This window comes from Mercenaria mercenaria, chromosome 12, assembly GCF_021730395.1.
Source record: "Mercenaria mercenaria strain notata chromosome 12, MADL_Memer_1, whole genome shotgun sequence".
Classification (NCBI taxonomy): domain Eukaryota; kingdom Metazoa; phylum Mollusca; class Bivalvia; order Venerida; family Veneridae; genus Mercenaria; species Mercenaria mercenaria.
Window position 1 is genome coordinate 72,741,067 of NC_069372.1, and position 21,291 is coordinate 72,762,357.

Consider the following 21,291-nt stretch of genomic DNA (forward strand, 5'->3'; position numbering starts at 1 on the left):
CCTACTGACCTAGTTTTTGAAGGCACGTGACCCACTTTCAAACTTGACCTAGATATCATCAAGGTTAACATTCTGACCAATTTTCATGAAGATCTCATGAAATATATGGCCTCTAGAGAGGTCACAAGGTTTTTCTATTTTTAGACCTACTGACCTAGTTTTTGAAGGCATGTGACCCAGTTTCGAACCTGACCTAGATATCGTCAAGATGAACATTCAGACCAACTTTCATACAGATCCCATGAAAAAAATGGCCTTTAGAGAGGTCACAAGGTTTTTCTATTATTTGACCTACTGACCTAGTTTTTGATGGCACGTGACCCAGTTTCGAACTTGGCCTAGATATCATCAAGGTGAACGTTCTGACCAATTTTCATGAAGATCTTTTGAAATATATGGCCTCTAGAGAGGTCACAAGGTTTTTCTATTTTTAGACCTACTGACCTAGTTTTTGATGGCAGGTGACCCTGTTTCGAAATTGACCTAGATATCATCAAGGTGAACATTCTGACCAATTTTCATGAAGATCTTGTGAAATATATGGCCTCTAGAGAGGTCACAAGGTTTTTCTATTTTTAGACCTACTGACCTAGTTTTTGACGGCACGTGACCCAGTTTCGAACTTGACCTAGATATCATCAAGATGAACATTCTGACCAACTTTCATAAAGATCCCACAAAAAATGTGACCTCTAGAGATGTCACAAGGAAAAGTTTACGTATGGACGGAGGTACGGACGCTGCGTGATCACCAAAGCTCACCTTGTCACTATGTGACAGGTGAGCTAAAAAGGCGGGGGGGGGGGGGGGGGGGGGGGAAATAGAAACAAAAAAATTCCTTGTGAAAATATTTTAGTTCCGAGACTTTAGTGAAGGGACATAATTCAATATATGTGCAACCCATTAGTTGTTAAATTTACTTCCCTTCATTGGCCCTTGGAGAAACAAGAAAAATGTATCTATCTCTTTCCAGTTTATTTATTTCGTTTCATGTTACTGCTTAGAAATAAAATGTAAGATGTAATGTAAGCATAAAGCTATCAAATTATGCATACTATCCATAGATACCGTGATAAAACATCTGTTTGTCTCACTGAGCAATTGTTTGTTCCTACAAGAACTTCTCGACTACCAACAACACAAGTGATTCCTGGCATCATCACAGTTACAGCAATATTGACTCATATTCACTTTAAAAATTACCAAATGTTAACAGGCCTAATTATGAACCTTTACTTAAATTTTCAATAAAACAATGAAGAACAAATTGAGAGTTACACCAACTCTACCAGAGACACATAGACATTAAATTAATGTTCTATATATATTAGAAAACCAGAAAAAGACAGATAAGTGAATCATTAGTAAGTCATTATTTGTCTGTTTCAATAAAAGATCAAAATCTCTTCAATTGAGTGGACATGACATGAGATGCAGTAATTCTACAACTGACTCAGCCACTTGAAAAAAATGTAAGATATGGCGTTCATAAGTGGAAAAAATCGTACATGTACAACAAACATATTTTTCTAATAATATGTAATTTCATTGGTTTTAACCAGATTTTCCAATTTGGGCCGAAAAACCAGTGAAAGTCATTCTTGATATTTTTCACGGTGAAATTACCAAATACATTTCACTGTTTCAATAATTCACTGAAAAATAAGTAATAAAGTTCACTTTCTGTTACAAAATTTTCATTACATCCACCAAGAGTACGTCTTAAGTTGGTTTGATTCATATTATCAGCAACTACCTCATCCCAATGAGGCTTGACAGTAACTGACACATTCACTACAAAACTGCCAATGATGTACCAGTACACTTCTGATCAACGAAAAGTCATTTGTTATCAATCAGTTTAACACAATTATTCAGGAACAAATATTTTATACAAAAATTATACATACAGTTATGTGGAGATTTCATACATGTACAAGACTTTCAATCATCTAACAGTGACAATAATCCAATATACTTCATGTTTTTCAGCATAATATCATGTACATGTAACATGCTTTGATCATCAAAGACTATATGCTGAAAACTATATTAATTATCTTACTCTTGAAGTGTTTTGGACAATTCAGCTGCATGCCAATGATAAAACATCTCTAAATACCCATACATGTATAGAATCTAAACAAATAATGTAACAACTGTTATACCAAATAGGACATAAATCAACATAAGCCTTAAAGGAATGATGATACAATATCGGATCACACATAAAATATACATTTATATCATATTACACAAATGCAGTACTCATCACAGCAACACTCTTACACCATTCAGTCATATGTTACACACATATTTTTGAAAATAAGTTAAAGATACAAATCCCTCCCCACATCTCCCAGTCATATATATATGGGAAGTCAATATAAAAATAGCATGAGCTTGGTTTACATTTTCATAAAGCTGCAGCAGTAAGTAAACGTTGTAATTATGTAATCATGAACCTCTCCCATACAGACACCAACAAACAAGTTCTTATCTCTTTCCAAACAATTCCATCTGAAAATATCATATGACTAGAGAACATCCTCATTTAAAAACTGCTTCCTCAAAAAGAATTACTGGTATCTTCAAAGTTAATGTTCAAGTTTACATCGATCTAGAAGTAGAATTTTCACAATCTTATATTAAACTATTACAATTTTGATACAAATATATAATACCCTTAACCATTTTCTTACCATTGTTCAAACATTTGGTAAAACTCACAAATGAAACAAAAACACAGAGATATTTGCAATATTTTAACAATCAGATAGTCTACAGCCCAAATTTATTTCTTAAAGTCCTTTTGTCTTGTCTGTCTGTTCCACCTACAGCACAGCTTCACAATGTGCTTCAGGTTTCCAAATCTGCATGGTGGTCTTGTATATTTATATCCTCTGTATATAGAACAATGTCTCTTCTTTTTTTTCAAGCCCCTGTTGATGGTTGGATTCATTTTGAATATATGCGTTCAACACTAAACTTTCTTTTTAACCCTTATCATGCTGAACATGACTGGTTCTGCCTTTGCGCCCAGTGTAGATCATGATCAGCCTGCACATCCTTGCAGTCTGATCATGATCTCCACTGTTCGCTATGCAGTCAGTTTCTTTTTTGTAAGCACCCCTTTTAACAGTTAATGGTACTGTCCAAATTGGAAGATGGACCAGTTCATTATTGAAATTTAGCAGGGTAAGAGTTAAAACTATTTTTCTTGATTGCTGCTGCCTGAAGCTTACACTGGTAAACAATTTGTTATCCTAGATGTCTATATAGCACTTCTGTTATACAACTCGCCGAACTTCAAAGAATCTCTTCAAATAATAGACTTGTCCGAGCGTCATGGCAACTAAAACCAATGCCTCGAAGAATGACCACAGCACCACTCTCGAGTTTGTATTGTCATTTACTGAAATATAAATTTCATTCAGCATTACGATATGAATAAATGCAATAAACTTAAGAAACACTGATCATTCCAACAGTTTTATTCATACAACTACTTTGCCATGCCTATTGCCTTATGTCAAATATCATTTACAACCAAAACATTCCAAAATAAGACGACACAAGAAACGTTTGTAAAACACACAATCATGCCCCCTATGATGGCCTGTCAGAGGTTACTGGGTGTGTTATTTTCAATCACTTGTACTGTGACCTTTGACCTTATGATCCCCAAAACAACACAGGTTACCTGTAGACACAGGCAATTATCTTATGAAGTTTGTTAGCCACAACTCTGAGCACTCTCAGTTACTGGTCAGAAACCAAATAGTCTAGCATCAGACAGACTCTCAAGAAGATGAACATAACAAATATACCCCTTTTTTTGAAGGGGGAATAACTATATAAAATTAAAGATACCTCTTAGTTACAAATTAAATTGTTCACATGTAACAAGCAACTCATTAATATAATCTACGACAAGTAAGAAACTTTAACATGTATAACAAGCAAATTCAATAAATTTATATCCCCCGCCAAATATGAGGGGACTATATTTTGAAAGATACTTAATTTCCAGACATATTAATGAATCTCAAAACAATCAAAGAGCATATATTAATGAATTTTAAAACAATCAAAGGGCAATAACTCTGCAGTTACTGAAGAGATCCTGATGAAAGATGTGCATGCACCACCATCCTATAGTGATCTAAAGACTATATATGCGTTCCATTTGATGAAGATCCATCAATGGATTACTTTGTCATGTAGGAATAATGGATTGTAAACCAATTAAAGGGAAATAACTCTAAATTTACTGCTGAAGTGATCCTGATGAAAGTTGTACATGCACCAGTGCCCTATAGTGAACTACTTTTGTGTAGATTTTCATGAATATCCATCCCTAGGTTTAATACTTAGACACAGTCAAAAATCCCAATATTTCATATTACGAAGTTGAAAAAAATCTGCTTTTACCTGGTCAAGGGGGGATGACATCATACAAGAGCAAAGGTTATGTGCTAATTAATAATCATGTAACGTTTAGTGATTCTAGCTCAAATACTTTTAGAAAAGAGGCATTTATATTTTCCCTCCAAATTAAGGAGAAAGACTGCTTTTACTGAGTCAAGGGGAATAATACTATGTGCAAGCAAAGACAATGTGCTATTAATAAATGAGGTTTGGTGATTCTAGCTTAAGAACTTTTTAAACTACAAGATTTTCAATTTCAGACGTAGGAAGCACAATCAGACGGAAAACACCAAAACAATATCCCTTCACCTTCAGCGGGGGATAAATTGGATCATAATTTTTGCTTTTGATAAAATAAAAGCTAGAGTTATGTTACTTGTTGTAAAGTCATCTCATGATGCCAAATACAAGAGTAAAGTTTGAAAGCATTTGGCCAAGAAATTTAAGACTTGCGTGCAAAACTTTTATGAAGCAGACGCAGACACTGACTAAACAGTGACAACAAAAGCTCTCCTACTTGAAAATTTCAAACAGTTGAGCTAAAAATGACTTTCTGTGACTTTGAATATTTTATACTGATAAGTTATACATACTGGCTCTGTGAATTCTTTCTCTAACTTCCATATATTCCTGTTCATGTTTCACACCTGTAAGTGCTGTAGACAGTTCATTTATCATCTCAGCAAGTTTGTTCTGGTGTTCTGTAATATAAGTATGTGAAAACAGCACTGTAAATGATGTAGGGCACTGAAGTTGATACTGACAGCTAAACTGTCATTCTGAGGAAGTTACACAACAAACTACATTTATGGTGTTTCGGGTATACATAAGTTTCAAATGTGAGACTTCAGTTTAACATATATAATTCAAGTAATGTCATAAAATAAACAAGAAGGCCATGATGGCCCTGTATCGCTCACCTGAGTACTATTGCTCAAAATAATATGATCAAGTTTTGACATAAAGCAAATAGGCATACACATTAATTATCATAAGGATAACACATTTTTCTTGTAACAGTCCCTTTTGACCTAGTCAGGGCCAATTTCCATACCAAGTTTGAGGGTCCTAGGCTCAAATGCTGCATTTTTGTACTAACATGACTGTTCCTTATTAGATGCTGCTGATTATATTCGTTTACATAAAATAAAAAGAGATAATGTCATAAATTCAGTCAAAGGATATCTACCCTGATTGTCCGAGTCCATCTGATGGCACAAATGACATTTCAAATCAGTATCTTCATTGGTTACTGAGATACACCCATTTTAATTTGAAACGAAGGGAGATAATTTGACATAAAATCAGTCCATAGCTACCTACCCTGATTGCCTCAGTCCAAATAAAGACAATAATGAAATTTCAAATGAGTTCTATAAATATTTACCGAGATAAATCCATTTTTATTAAAATCAGGGGAGGTAATCATGCATTTGTATATGCACGTAGGAGAAACAGAGTACAAGCCTATGCAACAATATATTAGTAAAGTATTCATATCTATAAATGTTCAATCAAGAGTTATCTAATGTGATTATTTCTTACCATGGAAGACATAAATAGCGTTTCAAACCAATCTCATTAGAAGCTGCTAAGGTGTATTCATTTAGATAAAAAATAAAAGGAGGTAATTTGTCATAAATTCAGTCAATATGTATCTTCACTGACTTTCCAAGTCCATCTGTTGACATAAATGAAATTTCAGATCAGTATCTTCCATTAGTTACGGAGATATACCAATTTTAATTTAAAATAAAGGGAAGTAATTTGACATAAAATCAGTCCATAGTTATCTACCCTGATTGTCTCAGTCCAACTAATGACAATAATGAAATTTCAAATAAGTCCTATAAGTACTTACTGATATAAATCCATTTTGATTAAAATCAGAGGCGGTAATCAGATATAAAATAACTCTGGAAACTGTATCATCTCAGTAATTTGGAAACTTTTTTCAAACAAGAGCTGTCTGAAAGAAAGACAGCTCAACTATTCAAATTGTTCTCCTAGAAGCAGGAATATTACCCTAATGTTAAAATATCCATAGAGTTTCAATCCAGTATCTGCATTAGTTTTGGAGATAGTAACTTGCATGCAAAACTTTAACCAAATGTTTTCTAAGTCCAAAAGGTGGCATAATTTGCCAAAATACTTGTCAGAGTTATGGGACTTGATGCAATCAACTAGTTTTAAAACCCCGAAGATACATGCGAAGTTTCAATTTAATATCTGCATTCGTTTTGAAGATACTAACTTGCAGGCAAAACTGTAACCAGGATTTTCCAAGTCCAAAAGGGGGCATAATTTGGCCAAAATGCATGTCAGAGTTATGAAACTTGGTGCTATCACATAGTTTCATTACCCTGAAGGCACATGTGGTTTCAATTCAATATCTGCATTAGTTTTGGAGATAGTAACTTGCATATAAAACTTTAACCAGAATTTTCTTAGTCCAAAAGGGGGCATAATTTGGCCAAAATACATGTCAGAGTTACGGGACTTGACCCAGTGAGGTTGGTAATTGACTTAGCAAACAAGAGGACCATGATGGTCCTGAATCGCTCACCTGTTCCCACATGACCCAGTTTTGAACTGAGTATGACATCGTTTTTTCTAATATTTGACATAGTGACCTAGTTTTAGAGCTCATGTGACCCAGTTTTGAATTTTACCTAGACATCACCGAGATAAAAATTCTGACCAATTTTCATGACGATCTCATGAAAAGTATGGCCTCTAGAGAGGTCAAAAGGTTTTTCTATTATTTGACCTAATGACCTTGTTTTTGACCGCATGTGACCCAGTTTCGAATTTGACCTAGATATCATCAAGGTGAACATTCTCACCAGTTTTCATGAAGATCTCCTGAACAGTATGGCCTCTAGAGAGGTCACAAGGTTTTCTATTTTTAGGCCTACTGACATAGTTTTTGACCGCAAGTGACCCAGTTTCGAACTTGACCTAGATATCTCAAGGTGAACATTCAGACCAACTTTCATGAAGATCCATTGAAAAATGTGGCCTCTAGAGAGGTCACAAGGTTTTTCTATTTTTAGACCTACTGACCTAGTTTTGGACCGCACGAGACCCACTTTCGAACTAGACCCAGATATCATCAAAATGAACATTCTGACCAATTTTCATAAAAATCCATTGAAAAATATGGCCTCTAGGGAGGTCACAAGGTTTTTCTATTTTAAGACCTAATGACCTAGTTTTTGACCACATGTGACCCACTTTTAAATTTGACCTAGATATTATCAAGGCAGTGTACGAAATTCAGATTTGAATCCAATAGCCCGTTCGGGCTACCAGATTAAAAATTTTCCAAGCCCGACACCAATTTCACTAGTCCAAACTTTAACACCTTAAAATACATAATTTTTGCACCATATAACATTTTGTTTTACAGACATCTCTATGCATGTGTGAAGTAATAAAAAAGACATACAGTACATGTTTGCCATGTTTTTGAAAAATTTTAACTCGAAATACTCCAGTCCAGATCAGCATCGTCAAGAGTCCAAAAGCATTGGACATGACACTCCTTGCCAAAACGAAATCTAAACTGTTATGCCCGATTTTTTAGAATCCGCACTCGCTAGTTACTGCAACTGGGACTGTTGACAATTTGTAAGATGTAATACCGAGTGCTGAATACACATTTACACACACGCTGATAGCATAATTTAAGCTCCGCCTACTGCAGGTACTTGTGAGATTTTCGCGAGAAGTGTGAAAGCTAATCAAATTATCCGTTACGCTAGAGGTGATTGTATTCAGCCAATTTGCGCTGCAGTTACGTCTTTGACACTGTGTTTGATTGTCAACACGTAAGAGTGCAAAAACCAATAATTCTGTAAGCGTTTCTCAGTCTGGAAAATCACGATGCAGTACTCGTTTAATTAGCATGTTCTTTTAAACAAATGAGGAAAATTCGGTAGCCCAGTCGGGCTTGTACCTGTGGAAAATCGGTAGCCCTAGCTGAAATTTGGTAGCCACGGGCTGTCGGACTACCGTGAATTTCGAACACTGTCAAGGTAAACATTCTGACCAATTTTCATGAAGATCCATTGAAAAATATGGCCTCTAGAGAGGTCACTAGGTTTTTTTTATTTTTAGACATAATGACCTAGTTTTTGACCGCACGTGACCCACTTTCAAACTTGATCTAGATATCATCAAGGGGAAAGTTCAGACCAACTTTCATGAAGATCCATTGAAAAATATGGCCTCTAGAGAGGTCACAAGGTTTTTCTATTTTTAGACCTACTGACCTAGTTTTGGACCGCACATGACCCAGTTTCGAACTTGACCTAGATATCATCAAGATGAACACTCTGACCAATTTTCATGAAGATCCATTGAAAAATATTGCCCCTAGGGAGGTCATAACGTTTTTCTATTTTTAGACCTACTAACCTAGTTTTGGACCGCACTTGACCCAGTTTCGAACTTGACCTAGATATCATCAAGATGAACATTCTGACCAACTTTCATAAAGATCCCATGAAAAATGTGACCTCTAGAGTGGTCACAAGCAAAAGTTTACGGACGCACGCACGGACGACGGACGCCGCACGATCACAAAAGTTCACCTTGTCACTTTGTGACAGGTGAGCTACAAATAAGTTTCAAAGCTATATGCCTTCACATGATAGCCATATGTACTTGCATGCAAAACTTTAACCAAGGTGTGATGTCGACATGAGCGTGAGTAGAATAGCTACACTATTCTTTGAATAGTCAAGCTAAAAAGTCGAGGCAAGCTACAAAAAACATTTTCAGCAAGAAAGACATGTCTTTAACAGAAAGGGGAAAAACACTTGTGACTGAATTTCATTTGCAATGAAGACAGAAAGCTATACCATCTCCTTCCATATTTTCTTCTTGTTTTGGTTTTTCTCCAATGTCCACAGTAAACATGACAATCTTTGGTGTCATTGTTGACATCTTGTTACTGAAACAGTATTTGTATACTCCGTCCATGTGTGCAGCAAATGTGTATTTCCCATTTGACTCCCTATCACCTGAATGAATCACTTTGCCATCTGGACCATAAATCTGAAATCAAACTTAAACATCACCTTCACAAACACCAATTATAATATTGCTCTCTAACAGTGTTCTGTATGTTGAGATATCTGCCACCGAATTACTCATTTTACTGTTTTATTACATGTCTCTAAAAGTGATCTTAAGTTTTCCTGATTATAGGTTAGGACTGGTATACCACGGCTTTTTCCTAATTACCACGGTATACCACCATTTTTATCGTAAGACTTACACTAGTTACAGCTATGGTAGTGGTCATAAAAATATTGAAAAACTCTCAGAAAGACTTAAGTTATTATGAGCAACAAAGAAGACTAGTTACTTGACTAGAATTAAAGAAAAAAATACACTGGAATAATAACTTGACCAATGACTAGTTAGATAAATTACCCTTAGTATTTTTTACCAGGTGTGTATTCATCAGAAGACGCCATACTGTCTCTAGGGAAGCACTGGGTCACATGTATATAGGTTGTGCTTGTTTGAAGTTTGATTCGTGCACCCGTTTAATAAACCAGTAACGTTTACAAATAGTATGAAGGCTTCATCAAATCGTTTTCAAACAAAAAATAATAAATTTTGACTCAACTTTTTCCATACTATTTATTTCTTTTTTAATACATGCAAATACATACCAGGATATTTTAAACTATCATCATTTAAACACGAAGTCGGGACTTGCCGAATTTACCAGATCCAAAGTAAAAACAAGTGAGCCCATGCATCAACCATCTTAGTATACAGAATAATCCAGAGGTTTTCGAAGCTTTTGATTGGGGATCACGCTGACGATCATGCATGTTCAATTCACAACTTTATCATGACATCACAGTACATTAGGGGTTCTAACTGACCAATTAGAGAGCTGCATTTTCGAGTACCTGCCAGTTTCCACTTGGGTATAACAAAGTATATTTTCAATGAACATACAGTGACTTTAGAAATTTTTTTTTTTTTAGTTGGATTTAATGTCGTACCGACACATGATAGGCCATACGATGTAACTCATTGCAGAGTTGGAGCGCATGCCCGAAAGTGATTATCAATTGTAGCGCACGGCAAAAATGGGCATATTTTTGCATGTCCACACGCATTTAGTGTACAATATGCATAACATACTGACTAAAGGTTAGGGTTAGTATCACCATGGTTACAAAATATATACATTTAAGATATTTTTGTTCAAATTTAGTTAATCCGGTATGTACCGGAGTCTGTAATTTATACCGGCGCTCCATGTCTGCATTGAGTCACAGTCCTATAAGGTCATATGGCGACTTTCCAGCTTTAATGGTGGAGGAAGACCCCAGGTGCCCCTCCGTGCATTATTTCATCCCGAGTGGGCACCTGGGTAGAACCACTGACCTTCCGTAAACCAGCTGGATGGCTTCCTCACATGAAGGACTTTAGAAATAAATATCACACTATTTCAGAAATCAAATTAAGATTTTTCACTGCACATGCTTCAGATGATGTTACAAACAACAAAACTTTGAAGTTTCATTGAAATATTATATCAATTTTATCCTTAACTGTAGTTAAAAGTTTGAGATTTTACACAGGGAGTCTATGATAAAGTCTGAGTAAAATGTAATCAATACCCAAGTGAAATTAGTATCATTCCGCAATGTTTTGGACATGTATGTTAAAATTATGAATTGTACCATTGGGTGGTTATTTTTGGAAACTAATAATAGTAACATGCCAGAGATATAAATCGGAAAATCATGCATGGTGTCATTTGCTGTTACGGACAATGTAAATCAAAAATAAACAGAAGTACGGATAATGTTGATAAAATACCCGTATTCCCCGATGGTACCGCGGTATCGTACCATGGGAAGACGGTACCACTGTTACAGGTAATACCGCGCACCTCTATTATAGGTAGTTGTATTTGGACTGTGTTTGGGTCAATAAAAATTACAATATTCATATCAATACAAAATAATTCAGTGATAAACAATTTTTCATAATTTATGCTTTTGCAAATAACCTGTTATTATAATCCCATTCAGTAAAGAATTACAATGATTTTAATGTTGAACTTTGTTTTAGAAAAAGTTCCTATATTTCATTAATATTTTGCCAGCGGATGCTTACAAATTTTAAGTGAAACAGCTTTCTTGTCCAAGAGAGGTGTGTAAAGCAAAAAATTATCATTACACATTGCGTTTATTCATTAATGTAAAGGATCGGTAACAGATTAAGGAGATCGGACAGTGCAAAACTATACTAAATGGATATTTCTTAATCACGAATAAGGAGACAAATATATTTCAGTAAGGAAATCTGAGGTAAAAGAACAATTATATATTTAATTCCTTGAAATAAACATGGCGGCGAAACAGTTTAGAAAAACTGTGCATGTGTTTTGCGCATTAGAATGTTTAACGACATTTTCTTGAAAAAGTAACGCTAGTATGCACTATTTAGGCATTTCTTTGATTTGAAAATAGATATTTTATAGCAAATTCGATACCAAAATTTTACACCAAAATTGTTCACTCATTTTCTTCCAAAGCACTTAGATAGGGTTCAGAGAAGTCGAAGTAATCCGACGTATACAGTTTGTTTTATATTGTGACGGTCAAACTGTAACGTCGCGGTGGCTGCAAAAGTCAGAAATTAAAAAGCAGCCACTCAGCGACAGTAAGCTTGTCTAGTGTTCAGAGTAGCTTTCATGCTCGCAAGTTTACCTACAGATATATCTTTTCAACTTTTTATCATATATTTTTTTGTGTCCTTGCATTTCGAATGCTGTTTGGAGGATTCTGATTTTTCACATGAATTTCTAAAGGTCTAGGTAGCCAGCTCTATATAATGTGTGGTCGGAAAAAACATCACGTCAAGATTTGGGTTTTTCGTGCTGCCCACATCACACTGACACAATTATCACATACATTGAATTTATACAGCACATAATATAGTAACACAGCTTACATGTTCATATATGATATGTATATATAGAGCCGGCTACCTAGACCCTTTATGTAGACTAAAGGTCTAGCCACTGCCATTTCTATAAGCAGACCACGGCCAGCAGACCATATTGTTGATTTGTTGCAAATGAACAGGCTGGTAACATTGCCCGATCGGGCTTAAGACACAAAAAGTAATATTTCTTGGAAAATAATGAAGATATTTCTTTCAAACTTGGTCTATTTGTTAAGCATAACATATGATGCTTATCAAGATAGAAATAACTTTGTTGCCTTCAGTTTTGTTAGAATTACTTCCCTTTTTCAGTTTTTTATGGTGCATAATTTTTGAAGTCCAAAAAAAAAAAATGTTTTAATGCAATGTTTAAAACAGAAAAGGTTTAGTGGCTTTCTGTTGCTCCAAACTTGTGCGCCAATACCTTTATTCTATATATTTAGGGTAAATTATTTGTTTCTAGTGCAGATGTATGAGCATTTTTTTAGAACTAACATTTCTCTATAATATCGTAAGTGAAAGCAGAGTAAAATGTATACATTCATGTACTAGCGCAATAATTTAGAGCATTAGGCAGCCATTGAACCTTTCTTTGTTTTAAACTTAGCATTATACTCAACATCACTAATCTCGTGTCATCACTAATTTCGCGGTATTTGAGTTGCGCCACCTACGTGTTGTTTACCGGGGAAGTTCGTGACCTATTTTACTTATGCTGGCGAAAAATGTTCCTACCTGCAGTTTCATTGCTAAATATCTGTCAATATTTATTAAAATCGTATTTTTCACACATCTATTGCAAAAATCCATGAATTAAGCAAATATTTGCAATGTTTATAAGTTCGTCTACCAGCTGATCGGCATTTGTCCTCATTAATTATGCAAATTAAGTCCCGCCTATAGGTTAGAGGACACAAAATTTTAAGTAACATCCCCCAGCTACACAAAAATGAATGAAATATCGGTATCAGGCGAAACATTAAAACGTCTTAACTCGACGGATTTGAAGGGGGAGGAAGGGATAGGGGCCCGTGCCCATCTCAAAATACACCCATGATACTGAGCAGTGAATTTTAACATGTTAGATAACTATCAAATAGAAAATATTAAGTAATAGTATGATTCTTAGGCTCCGCTACATTATGACCACGCCCGCGACCTTGTGATTTACTTGCAAAATATCTGGTGTATCCGCTGTCCAGAGGAGAATATTTTCGTTAGTGCCAATGTAAACAGACAATATAAAACGTTTAAATTGGCGTTTAATGACTTTTGAGTGTTCCTGTTATTTTGACTTAGATAGCTTTTCAATGTTTGAATTATATTTAGTGTTTTTAAACCTATGACAGTTTGACTGACACAATTGTTGACCTATACCGCGATATTAGTGATGTGACGTCACATGATAACAATGGCTGACTATTGTTGTTCGAAGTACACATGGATGTTTCTTGAATGATATCTTATTCATTTCCACACAGTTATTGATGCATATGACTTGAACTATTGTGGTAAAGACAAGAAATACACTGTTGTGTTGTTTCTTGTTTAATGTCGTTACGTCGAATGTCAAGTACCGCGACATTACAGATGAACGGTATAGAACATATTTGTTTGGACTTCAAAGATTATGCGTCATAAAAATCTTAAAAGGGGAAATAATTCTACCAATACTAAAGGCAACCAAGTTATTTTTATTCTGATTTGTATCATTTGTTATGCTTAATATATGGACCAAGTTTGAAAGAAATATCTTCATTATTTTTCAAGAAATACTACTTTTGTGTCTTAAGCCACAGACACTTGGGGTATGGACCCCCGCCTCCCCCTACTACGCACCTGTATATATTTTTTATCATCATCATTGTGTATCGAGACCCAGACACTAATCACACAAACATTGTTAAACTTATTTGAGCTAATTTAAAAAAATATATTATATTTCATTAGCTTTAATATACACAAGATAGAAATCTTTGACAGAAATATTTCGTATACCCACCTCGAATATCCGCTCGGTTTTTTCTTCTTTTGCAATTTTCCCGTATATTTCTGGTGTCCTTCGTTCAAGTACACATTACTCTTCACGATGATGATAGTGACAGTACTAAATCTTTGCTCCTGCCTGCACAATATGCGACAAATTTTGCAATTGTCAACTCATTTCGGTCCATTTACAAAATCTTTCGACGATTTGAACGCTGGCTCCCAGCCTGATACGGTAAGTATGCGTCGCGCAGTAAACGTTAGAAGCAGCATACGATTAATAGAAACCAGTCTATGTTTACAATTTTAGGCGGTCAATTCAAACTGAATAAGATTCTAGATCAATAATTAAATTCATAATTAATACACGATTATATTTCGATTTCAAGATGTGGAATGCAAAGTTTTGTATATCTTGGTGAGTATTTATATAGATTATTACATTTCGATTGGCCCTTGACTGGCAAAGGGACGTGACACTATCAAAAAGCTGTTCCTGAGGGAGCACCCCGTGTTTTGATTTTTTTAATCTGTTTATTTTTGATCATTTCACACCAGTTTTGAACTGATATCATATAATTAAGCACGCAGCCACCCCAGAGTCCTTTTTCCAGGGACAATTTAATACGGGTGGTCATCAAGGGACCCAATTATCAATGACCTAACCACCAGGACTGTTCCCATAGTGCAGGCCCTGTATAGACAAAGTGTAAAAAATGTTTAAAAACCGTATTTTCTTAATGCTGGGGCACAGCGCATCTATAATGTTTTGAAATAGTTTGTTTTAAATAAACAGCCAATAACAAGAGTGCAATCAAATGAATTTTTAAAATTTGCGATTTGCAATGAAACGTTGTTTGTTGACACGGCGATTTGACAGCTCGCGGGAAAATAACAAAAAAATTTAATAGAGTAATAGACTGGTTTCTATTAATCGTATGCTGCTTCTAACGTTCACTGCGCGACGCATACTTACCGTATCAGGCTGGGAGCCAGCGTTCAAATCGTCGAAAGATTTTGTAAATGGACCGAAATGAGTTGACAATTGCAAAATTTGTCGCATATTGTGCAGGCAGGAGCAAAGATTGAGTACTGTCACTATCATCGTCGTGAAGAGTAATGTGTACTTGAACGAAGGACACCAGAAATATACGGGAAAATTGCAAAAGAAGAAAAAACCGAGCGGATATTCGAGGTGGGTGTACGAAATATTTCTGTCAAAGATTTCTATCTTGTGTATATTAAAGCTAATGAGATATAATATATTTTTTTAAATTAGCTCAAATAAGTTTAACAATGTTTGTGTGATTAGTGTCTGGGTCTCGATATACAATGATGATGATAAAAAATATATACAGGTGCGTAGTAGGGGGGGGGGTCCATACCCCAAGTGTCTGTGTCTTATCGTGGTCGCACCTTCTCTCGAACCCCACCTCCTTTCGAACCTTTCATTTTCTCGCGATTTTCACGCATGCACAAGTGCGCATTACGTCATCAATTTGTGAGTATCAGTGCTTTGTTTACAAACAACACGCTACAGCTGTCAAACCAAAAATTATGCGTCATAAACAAGTAAGTATTAACTATTTTCTTCCAATTAAGATAAAAATCAATAAAATTCTTATTACTTTATTGACCCCAATATATAACCAATAGAATTTCAACCCAGTTTTAACATAAAAGGTGCTCAAAGTTTTTGACAGTTGACCTCGCTCTCTTCGGCTGCTGCAGAGGTCACGTGACCATGGTGAAATCATGTGACTCTCAATTTTTACTGCATGTTCAAATACTGAAATCCATTGCTTTTTCACCTTCTTTTTATGATTTTTAAAAAAAAATTTTTTAATTGATTCAATTTATATTTCAGTTGAATCCAGTGAAGAAGCTATGAAGCACAAGGGATATTCTCCTTCAGCATTGTTTAATGCTTATAAACTGGTTAAGAGACGGGCATTCTGTGAAGACTGCTGCTAGGCAGTATGGTGTTCCACATAATACACTTCGTGATCGTGTGAAAGGCCGTGTTGACCCAGAAACACTGATGACAGGACCAGGTCCATTGTTCACTCAAGAAGAGGAGGCTAAACTGGTGGAACATATAAAGCATATGGCAGACCTTGGGTATGGATTCACCATCACAGAAGTTGTTTCCAAAGCCAGTGATTATGCAGTTTTTCTGAAGAAAACGTTCTCCTGACAAACCTCTCTCTGTAAAGTGGTTCAGTGGCTTAAAGAAAAAGGTGGCCTGAGCTTAGAGTTACTAAGCCTAGAGCTTTAAAAAATGTAGAGCTGCATCCACATCTCAACAGGCAGTGAACAGTTACTTTACAAACTTAGAAACTGTAATCATGAACAATAACCTTCTCAACAAACCTGAGTGCATATATAATATTGACGAAAAGGGCATACAGACAGAGCACTCACCACCTATATTGTGGGTGGCAAGGCAAGTGTACCTGCAATAACTTCCTCCAGGTCAGCTGTAACCACAATCATTGGTGGAGGAAATGCCATTGGAACCCAAGTGCCTCCATTCTTTGTGTTTAAAGGGCAGCGGATGAATGAAGACTTGCTTCAAGGTGCAGCTTCTGGTTCAGCTGGAACTATGTCAAAAAACTGGCTGGTCTAACTCAGTCATTTTTCATGAATATTTAGAGAGCCACTTTCTCAAATACATACAAAGACCAGACAGTAATCAGCCAGTACTTGTCATATTTGATGGACACAGATCGCACATCAATGTTCCTGTACTTGAATGGGCTAAAAGGAACAATATAATTCTCTTTGTGCTGCCTGCCCACACAAGCCACTGTCTTCAGCCCCTGGATGTAGGGTGCTTTGGGCCCCTACAGAAGATATACAACAACACATGCCATAAGTTTCTGAGGGAACATCCATCATCGAAAATTACCAGGTTTAATGTTGCTGCTCTGGCTTCTAGTTCATATGTAACAGCACTGTCAAATAACAACCTCAAGTCAGCCTTTCAGAAAACGGGCATATTTCCTCTTGACAGAACAGCCATAAGTACTGACAACTTCAAGCCATCAGAGCCTTATGTTGCTCCTGTTCAAGAGCCATCCGAACAGGTTCCTGATGTTCAGTGTGACCTAAATGCATACTTCCGGGCAGCAGAGACTGTAATTGAATTAAAAAAGGAGTTCCATCAGGCATCAGCTAAGAAAACTTTCAGTAATGTTGTTTCTGGTCAGGAAATCACCAGTTCAGACATATCACAACAAATTATTACTAAACCCAAGCCCATAGTAAAACAGCCAACAAAGACACCCAGGAAACCAAAGTCAAACATCCCAAAGAAGGTCTGTAAGAAGTCATCCAGCAAAGAAAAGCCATATGTACAGCCCATTGTTTTCCACCACCCAGAACCTACTCCTGGACCATCACACATTAAACCTTCTTCTAGATTACAGATTCAAACACTGATGACTCTGATGATGATATGCCAGATGAGGACAAATGCTGCGTCTGCAAATTGTTTCAGCCAGCTCAACTGAAAAATTGTGTGTCATTGGTGATTACAAAGTGGGCCCAGTGTGATTCTCCAGGTTGTAAACACTGGACACACTTAATCTACTGCTGCAAGCAGAGAGTAATTAGGCGTAATGATACGTTTATCTGCCCTTGCCATGACCAAACAAACACTGAAGAATAGAAAATAAATAACTGTTATGAATTGTTTAAAGTTCAAAGTTAATTACTGTTACAGTGTTGAGACTTTTGGAACATTTTTTTTGAACTGTGCTGTAATTTAAAAATAGGTTCGAAAGCAGGTGCTCTATTTTTGGCCGCCATTTTGTTTTAGATGTTAGGGTGGTGGGAAACTTTGGACGATTGTTGGATAACTGACGAAGGATGTAGTAACTTAATATTTGCAAGGTATTTATAATGATTATTTTACATTGCTGATTCGTTATTTTATTTAACATTTACCGCAAATAAGTATCAGCCCATGTCAACAATTAAGAGGTTCGAAAGACGGTTCGACCACGATAAGCCCGATCGGGCAATGTTACCAGCCTGATGAAGCCTGGACTGGCTGGAGTTGCGGCTGTAGTTTTCTTCAGCTTTGGCATGTGATTACAAAGTAAGTTGATGATGCATATATCATAAGAACCCTGTATAGATATGCTAGTATATGTATACCTTAACGTCTATGTCAAGGAATCCCCCTTCTGCCACCTCAAACATCAGGCTCATTTTGGTACCGGACGTGACTTTGTCGAAGTAACATTCTTCTGCGTGAGCGTCGATGTTTATGAAGTAACATTGGACGGAAGATATACACAAAACAGCAGCAACAACAATCGCTGTTAGTGTCAGGTGATGCATGGTTTTATCTGTTTGTTTACGTTTTCTACTATAGAAATTGTTTCATGCCACGTAAGTTTTGTCTGGGCATGCGCGAACTGTGCCGAAATGAATAAAAACGGAGCAACGAATGGGCGAAAATATGATAAACAAAAAATAGATTCATTTAAAAAAATGTAAAATTTATTTCATTAATACAGTAAGGTAAGGTTTATAAAATAACGTGAGAAAAATGTGTCAAACTTCTCTTATTGAAAATGTAATAATAGCATGAGAAATATTCAAATGTGAAAAAAGCTAAGCCGGTTATAGGTATGATACCACTATTGATTTTGCTTTATCTTACAAGGATATATATTTACATTCTTGTCGTTGTATGTCAATGGTTTACTGCTTATATTATATGGAGATCCATCTTATGAAAACTTAAAAGGTAATAGTAGACTACAGCTGAGGCCACAACAACATACAAAACAATAGACAAAACATATAAAACATAACAGATTAGAGGCAAGTTGAAAATAGGGTCAGTGCCTTCTGGAGCAATGATCTTCTTCTTCGGAAACCTACATAAAGGGAACTGGGGGGGGGGGGGGGGGGGGGGTTAAATGCGTTTGAGGTATGCCAACCTCGGACTTACCCTATTTTCAACTAGATAGACAAGACAATGTAAAAAAACCTACATAAATAAGCTTGAATACAATCAAGATGACTCTATAAGACTTGAATTCAAGAGGAAGATCGCTAAACTTAAGTTTATTTCCTATAAAAAAGTTATCTTTTAAAATTGTATCAATATTGAAAAAGATATAGTAGGTTGAAATTAAAGAAAGTTGCTAACCATGTAGTCAGCTATTTTACCGTGTCTATTTCGTCATTAACATGCTGCCGATTTCTTTTCTTCTAAGGCCCCTTTCAGGTAACTCCGTTTATTTTTTTTTTTTATTTTCAACAGATAAAAATATACTTTACATGTATTCCAATATCGTTTAAAACAGAGACTATAACACTTGTAAAAAGGAGAAAAAACAACAACAAAAAAGAGTGACAAAAGTAGAAAAAAATGTACCTTGAATAAAAGATAAGAAAACAAATGTTTTGTTTTCTTTTGTTTTAAATCTATGAAAAAAAATCCATAAAGGATAACCGTTACCATTTGTGACTATGTCAATTATAATGAATTTTGTGTTTTGATTCTATGAACTCTGTAACAAATCTGACGACTTCTGATTATGTCTGTATAGTTTATTAATATCTAAGGCAATTTCTTTCGGTACCGGAATTCTTGCAATAATATAATTCTTTAAATACCCACAGCATGGAAATGTCTTCTTGTATTTCATAAAACGAGAATTTGCACAAAATGATTATAATATTACAACAGTATCTTGTTTGTTTTTGCATATTGCATTTTACCTGAGCAAATATCTTTCAGATTTAAAACTAAGTTTGTATTTTTAGGTTTTAAATACTGACCTCCTGAATTTCAGATTCTTGCACATGTGAACCTTCCTGAAACAGATGTTCTGTACTTTCGACATGTACATGCATACTGTAAAATATCACGTGTATTTGAAGGTTTTAGTTTGCATTATTACATATACTAGTTTAATATACTCCTTAAACCTTAGTTGCTTGATATGGTAGCGAGCACATAGTATTTTCATCAGACATTTTTTTCCCATTTACTTACAGCAGTTATTGTTTCAACACAATAATGATTAAATGATTAAATTAGTTATTAGAGCTATATAGAAGAACTGGCTAACTTTTTTACTATCACATTTTTCAATGATCCTTTCCCCTTTATTTTATGCAGTAATTTCTCGGTTCCTTTAGGTATTCTTTAGATGTGATTTGGATTACCTTTCACCATTTAGATTTAATAATAGTTGCTTCATTGAAAATATATCTGTTGTCTGTAAAAGCATACGGTTGCACAATATAGTCCTTAGTTATTTGTACCAAATGCTCTTTTAACCCAGTTAGCTTTGATTGAACTTTTTTTTCGACATCTGTTAATGTACGCCCTCCTTTTTGAAGTTCCTTATAGGAACATTTGCCTTAAATTTGTTATTTTTACTATTCCACAAGTAGTCGAAGATTGATTTAGTTTGGTAGAACAGTAATGAATATAGTAGCTTTGGTAATGCTTATGTTTTTATAACAGTAACTTTACCTAATAAAGTAAGTTTAGGATGCTGTCACTGCTTTAAACAGTTTTTAAATTATTGTAATTTCGGTTTCAAATTCATTTTAATGTTTGATTCTTTATGTGTCGAAAAGACAATTCCTATTTTTTGCAAACTCTTTGTCTATTTGAAATTTCAATTTTCATTATACTTAATGTTTGTCTCATTGCATGACCCTTCTCTCAAGATTATCGATTGTAACTTGTTAAGAAAACATCGGAGATATTTCCAAGTTCTTTCATGACCTCAACCAATACCCCAAAGGATTTTCTTTGACCATTTCTGAAATAGGTAGCCTCATCTGCAGAGTGGTTGTTTAACTGTTTATTAATCTATTACTATTACTTTTTCCCTTCGAGTC

The 21,291-nt window shown here is 35.4% G+C and overlaps 1 protein-coding gene across 1 annotated transcript; it reads right to left on the reverse strand.

Annotated features, from left to right (window-relative positions):
• Positions 1 to 960: 960 nt before the first annotated feature.
• LOC123533625 (transmembrane emp24 domain-containing protein 2-like) lies at positions 961 to 18,847 on the reverse strand. Its single transcript, XM_045315349.2, has 4 exons — positions 18,574 to 18,847; positions 9,300 to 9,495; positions 5,025 to 5,132; positions 961 to 3,415 (listed from the first exon to the last, which is right to left on the reverse strand). The coding sequence occupies exons 1-4, from the start codon at positions 18,757 to 18,759 to the stop codon at positions 3,291 to 3,293; spliced, it is 615 nt and encodes a 204-aa protein (XP_045171284.1). The 5' UTR covers positions 18,760 to 18,847; the 3' UTR covers positions 961 to 3,290.
• Between the last annotated feature and the right edge of the window lie 2,444 nt (positions 18,848 to 21,291).